This window comes from Grus americana, chromosome 9, assembly GCF_028858705.1.
Source record: "Grus americana isolate bGruAme1 chromosome 9, bGruAme1.mat, whole genome shotgun sequence".
Classification (NCBI taxonomy): domain Eukaryota; kingdom Metazoa; phylum Chordata; class Aves; order Gruiformes; family Gruidae; genus Grus; species Grus americana.
The window spans coordinates 24,155,098-24,161,509 of record NC_072860.1 but is presented as its reverse complement, the minus strand read 5'-3'; the positions used below and the strand labels follow the sequence as shown (position 1 = coordinate 24,161,509).

Genomic DNA, 6,412 nt, shown 5'->3' with positions numbered 1-6,412 from the left:
GGATGGTCAATAAACCTGGCTAAGTGCAGGTTAAACTAACCTTATGGCTTGGCGCAAGGAGTGCTTTCCCTGATAGTTATATGTGTGCTACCATAACCCAGAACATTAAACCCAGGGGAAACGGTCCCACCCTTTCTCCACCTCCCAAAAGCCCTTTCATCTAGGGCAGATGAGGGCAGAGCTGATAAGAGCTGTCATTGCATCAAATTAAAGGGGAAAACGATCTGGAAAGTTGTTTGCAGATAAACTTGACTTGATTAATCTATTTGTTCTCTTTATTTGGCAGAAACCTAAAACCAAGTTTCACGGTGACTTTAACTGCACCAAAAATAATAGCCTATTTATGCAATTATCTGCAGGTACCTGACCATTGGCTCAGGCCAGTGAAGTGAGTACAAGAACATGCACACAGGACTCTTTTTTTCCTTTTTTTTTTTTCTTTCCCGCCCCAGGTGTCGTTTAGGTTTCCTGCACGAAAACCACCATCCTGTAGGTCTCAACTTGCCACCAGCCTGTGCATGAGGCTCAGGAGCTGTAAGTGCAAACGAAAGGCAGCCCGTGCCTGTCCTCCCTGGGTTTGGATTCAGCCCTGCCAATGCCCATTGCTACATGGTGCTTATAAAACAAGTCAATCCGTAGCTGGGCTGAAGATGGGAATCGGACATACAGGTTATTTTGAAATGTAAATTAGGGATCTGGTGAGCTACAGGAGGTCTGTGTACTGCAACAGGCTGAGAGGAGCACCCCTTGCCTTTGGCCTGGAGACAAGGTCTCCGTCTTTGGAGATACTTTTGGCTCCAGCGGAGCCAGATTTAACCAAACCTCCTGCAAATCATATTGCCTAAATGTGCCGTTCCCACCCGGACGGTGCTGCATTTAATATGCAGTTTGTTACTAACTGCTCTGGGTTACTGACACCCAGCGCTGCGGTCCCTCCTTGCTTGCTCTTGTTAGCTTGCTTGCATCTGGTGACAGCAACCCCTGGTCCCACTGCACGAGACGCCTCCACAGCGTGCTACGTTCACTTTTGAGTCACTTAAACCTGAAGCACGGCCCTGTGCAGTAGCTGCAAAGACCGAGCTGGGGGTGGCAGGCAGGGACATCCCACGGTCCCCCTCAGAGCTGCCTCAGTCCCTCTCTGCTGATGGGAAGAGCAGGAAAATCTGCATCGCCTGGGCCAGCGCTGACTTTTCCTGGACATTTCAGCTCCCACCGCTCTGCAAGTTGTCCAGAAGAAGTAGGGCTTTGGACCCGATTTCAAAGGGAACACTCAAACTAAAATATTATCTTTTTTTCCTTTTAGACTCTAAGGGCTCATTTCAGGCAGTCACACCTCCATTTAGCTTCTCAGCTATGGATTTGTGTTGTTCCGGCAAGCGACTGCTTTGCTATTAGCCAGCCAAACCACCGCTTCCCGACGCTGTCCCCGTGAGCAGCAGTATCGTGCATCACCGGCCCCGGCTCAAGGCTCCACAGCAGCGTTCGAAGGCGACCTTGCACTCCTGTAAAATGAGTGAAATATTTCTCTTTTCCAAGGTAGCGTTCTGAAAGTTAAAGGACTGAAGGACTGATCTAAACCCCTCCGATGGTCTCTTCAGAGATTCTGGGCTGGGATCTGAATTGCGTGACCGAGGCCGGGACGCTTTGCAGTGCCCCATCCTCCGGTTACCCTTATCCTATGACCCCACAGACACGGGCCTTGCCCCCCAGGCTGCAGATTAAATATGCCGGTTTTGCCCTGACCCAGACAAAAACAAGACAATAAGGAAAAAGATCCCTTCAGTTTTGTAGTTCTTTATTTTTTTTTTTTAAGTTGATCCTCCCATAGTAATGTACTGAAATGCGTAACAGTTACATTGTACAAAGCATTTAAAGAAAGTACCTCAACTTGCCGATTATTTCAAAATGAGATTATAAACAAAAGGAAAAATAAATCTGGTCCCTCACTAAAGGCCAAAAAAAACCCCCAAAAAATAACTGAATACCTTCCGTTATTTATTTATTTTTTTTAAAACATAAATTTGGAACACTTCATCTTACAAATAGGATTAACATGAACATAACATCACACAAGCTCGCAGACAACCAGCATAAAATATTGGGTACAGTTTTTTAATCAGAAGAATCATGCTTTCATGAAGAAATTATAACTGTTTATACAATTGAATCAATTTACTGTATTACAAAAAAAACCTAAGTCGCATCTATTAGTTATTTAGTTCATTAAAAGGCAAAAATAAAATAAAAGAGGAATGTAAGAAAATTTCAAACACTGTTTTGCACTCCCATATACACAGATCAGTTCACCTCACTTTTTTTGAAGTACATGGGTGCCTTACATCGTAACGCAGTGGGGGACTGGAGCAGTGCTGTTTGTTATAGGAACAGTGCTATTTTAATCAACAAACAATCGTTTGCCAACAAATAAATACATGGTACACACAACACAAAGAAGAAATTAGAGGGTAGGGGGGAAAGGAAACAATACAACAAAATAGTGACATGATTGTCAAAAATTAAAATCTCCTTACAATGATTTGAATTAGTGGTGCTGTCGATGAACGCGGTGCTTTCACGGAATTATCTGGATGATTTAGCTTCTTGGAGTAGTGAACATTCATAGTTTACAATATACACAAGCCTCTTATGTATTGTTTCTCAGAGTTCTTTTTTTTCCTTTCTTTTTTCTCGTTTTTCCTTTTTTTTTTAACAATGCAGTTGAGAAGGCAAAAGAATTACGGAGAGAACAAAATATTCCCTGGTACTTCTTTCTACATTTACGATGGATAGTGTGCATTTGATAGAACTATTTTCTTTCTTTGAAGGGCTAAAATGCATAAAGCTTTAATGAAGAGATTTGTACATAAAAGCAACTGTTCCCAATCCTGTGTCAAACTATCTTATACAAAAAGAAAATCAATTCAGTTCCTACTTTAAAGGAGTGCCCATGTGTGTATCAATGCAGTCTTAACCCTTCTGCCCCTGCCCCTCAAAGCCGGGTGAACTGGAAGACACTTTTTCCCGGCCTCCTTTTACATAATCCACTGAAACTTTTTTTTTTTTTTTAAGTCGCATTGATCCTCCAGAAGTCAGCAGCTGCCTTTGCTGTGCAAAACAAAATATTGAGAATAAATAGTTTCTTTCTTTTTAAAATTATTCAGTTTAAGGTCACCGGACTTTAAATGAGTGACCCTGCAGATTTATAAGGCATTCTGCTCAGCAGTCTTTTAAATAGTCATATATGAAAGAGCCATGCTACTGGTTTGGACTTGGTCCCATTCTCGGTAAGACTTCACAATGTCATACGTGACTGATGGATTGAATGGCGCTGGATTCTGCAGCGGCTCTCGCCATACTGTGCCACATGTTGGGAGAATTGTGGGATGCAGAATGAAGGGAGTCCTTGTCGGAGAGAGAGAGCATCATCGCGTACGCCTGGACGGGGAAAGAAGGAGGACAAAGAGGTCATGATCCAGTGGCGCGGATCTGAGCTTGGACCCGTGCCACCCTTACGCAGTTAGGGCATCATTTAGGCTGCAACTGCTGTTCCCAACTTATTTAAAAAATATCAAAGCGCATTAGGTAAAACCACTGTCAACCTTTTCACTGACACTTCTGACTCCCTAATAGCAGTAATAATTTCTGCTTTCATCTGGCTTCACGAAGCTCTGAGAAACTTTTGAAAATAGACAAGGTCCCAGAGTCTCCTTTGCCTTCAGATTCTTGGCACAGGAGGCTCTTTTCAGGAGCCTGAGGAATCACATTATCCCTTGGCTGGTCCTGTATTTCACCAAATACCACAGTCCTCTTTCTTTGCTGACCTTTTCTACAGGTATATTCTGCAGTTTTTAAAACAAGAATCTTTTAAAGGGGCTAAAAATACCCATATTAATTGATGTTCAAAAAAATTTCAAGAGCTAGCACTAGGGTATCTGTCTAGTTATTGCTGTTTTAAACACATGCTGAGGACCTAGAGGCACCAACATCCAACAGACTTTAAAAAAAAAAATACCCAAAGCCAAGCCAGCCAGAAGATTGAGTCACATCCCTGCGAGGCTGCAGCTAAACTCCACGGCATCAGTGTGACTGCGCCGGCTGTTTGAAAGCAGAGTGGGACTATTTCTTATCAGGGCATTTCTGTGGGTGGCAGACAGGAACAAAAATAGCAAAAAAGTAAGAAAAACCTCCGTTCTCAGGGACCGGAGCACCCTGCCGTGTCTCCCGGGTGCAGCGGGAGCGCAGGGGGAGGTTGGGGCAGGCTGAGGTTTGCGGACGTGGAGCTCAGCCCTGTCTGACAAAGCTGAACCGACCCTGCCTGCCACACACTAACGGTTTAATCCTTTGGGTATTTGGCGACAATAACATTTTAACTGAGTTAAGCTTTTACCTGGGATTTGGATTTCCTGTACAACGGTTGTTTTAGGTCCTCTGGCAGCTGGGAAGTATTGAAAGCTGCCAATTCAGCTTCACTACATTGATTTTCTTCCATTTTCCTCATTTTGAGGCTATCCGTGAAGTGCCTTATGTGGTCCAAAGCCGAAAGTCCAGTCTTATTATACTCCTCCTCTTTATACCTACAAAAACACCACGGAGGTTTTAAACATCAATTAAACAATCCTCTCTGCGTTCCCTCGTCCTCTCAGGTTTACACATCTGAGCAATTTCCCCCTTTTTTTATGTTCATAAACCACCTGGCCCTGTGGAATTGTGATCCTGAAATAGGAGAAATTCCCCTTTCTTTTCTAAAAGATGAGAGGGTGGGCAACCGGAGCAGGGGAGGGAGAGGTCTTCTCTCTCCTGGTGTCTCCACAGCCTTTCACAAGACCATTAACGGGAGATCCAGGTCAGGTTATGGAGCAGATAACGTCTCTCCCATGAACATTTCCTGTCTCACCCAGAACCTGACAATAGCTCCCAGAGCACAGTTATTTTTCCTCTTAAGGGCTACAGATTGCATGAAGAGACTGAAAACAGGGCTGGTATTGACCCAAACACAGACGCACGTTGCTATCGTAACTGGGAAGCTGGCTACTTTGGATGGGTTCCCACGGCACACAGTTTGGTGCTGGCACTCTTGTATGGTTTATTGTTTTTATTTCATGTATCGGGAGCACCAATACTCGGAAGGAACCAACCTGCCAGGGGAAGCTTTGCAGTTCATGTCCAAAGTACTCGTTTCCTCGTAATCCTCCTCCGGGGTCCCCTCGTGCATGTCACTTGTAACAGGCTCTTTGACTGCTTTCCCTGCAATTTCGCTCTCTTCATCTTCTTCGTCCATCATTACTTCATCTTCTGCCTCTTCGTCATCCAGCAAATCTGAGTTCTGGCTGGCTACCATGGCTTTTTCATCCTTAAAGTGGCTGCCATTCATTCTGAAAGTACGGAAACAAACCAAAGCAATAATCACAAATCAGTTACGAAACGGAAGCAAATCTGAAAAGGATCTGTCCCAGCAGAATAAAGTGATTTCTGTATTTTATATCTTGTTTAGCTTTGGATGTTTAGGCAGTATTGAGAAAATTCCACTCAAAAATCAGTGGGACGTTACAGTACCATCAGCATGGGACTTTCCTGTTATCCTGCTGAAACTACTGTTCAAGCAGAGGTATGCTCAGATATCCATTCCAAATTTTCTCACGCATTATTTCATCTCATGTTTTCAATCATACATGTAGTCTGGGCAAAACAACTCACTGCCTTTTAACAGAAGCAGTAGGGGCCAAGAAACTCTGAAAATCAGATCCGGCATTTTCAAAAATGACATCCAATACTGCATTCAGAGTTTTAAAGTCAAAATTACATGCATAGTTAATTTTGCACACTACCACCCATTTGGAAGCCATACTACTTTGCTGAAAGTATGGATTACATACATGGGAAGCTAAGGGACTTCAGCTGAAGACCTGAGAGTGGTCTGCAATATTGCCTCCACGCTGAACTACATTATTGACTGATTTGTAGGGTAAGAAGCAATGAAAAGAAAGGTCATACAGCATTTTAAGAGCATTTATTCTTATTAAATGAGTAATTATAGCAATACACAAATGGAAAACCATTTGGTCTACTCACTGTTACTGCATTCTCTTTACCTTTCAGACAATGACTTAACTACTTCCTACGGGATTTTATCAAGGACGTAATACCACCCTGATGTAGGGGCTCGTTTGCCAACGGCCTCAACCCTGCAGGATTCTGAGCATCCCCAGCTGCGTCGTGTCCGCCGCATTAAATGAGAGCTAAAGAAATTTGGCACCGCCGCTTCGACAAATCCACGGCCAGAGGTACTAGTGGTGTAAAAGGGCTGAACTCGGTGGAGCCATATGAATTCACGCTACCAGCGTATCTGCTCCACTGCGTTACGTAGCACAGAGGCCTTGATTCATCTATTGTTCTCATTGTGCAAAAGGTCCTT

At 43.6% G+C, this 6,412-nt stretch overlaps 1 protein-coding gene across 9 annotated transcripts in view; it reads right to left on the bottom strand.

Annotated features, from left to right (window-relative positions):
- Window positions 1-2,809: 2,809 nt before the first annotated feature.
- Window positions 2,810-6,412, bottom strand: part of MECOM (MDS1 and EVI1 complex locus) — a 341,271-nt gene continuing 337,668 nt past the window's right edge. For all 9 annotated transcript variants that reach the window (XM_054834975.1, XM_054834980.1, XM_054834971.1 and 6 more), the window contains 3 exons: window positions 5,136-5,372; window positions 4,388-4,574; window positions 2,810-3,435 (listed from right to left, as the gene is read on the bottom strand). In XM_054834975.1, the coding sequence (XP_054690950.1) occupies window positions 3,301-3,435; window positions 4,388-4,574; window positions 5,136-5,372 (559 nt within the window). In that variant the 3' untranslated portion in view covers window positions 2,810-3,300. The remainder of the gene's footprint in view (window positions 3,436-4,387; window positions 4,575-5,135; window positions 5,373-6,412) is intronic.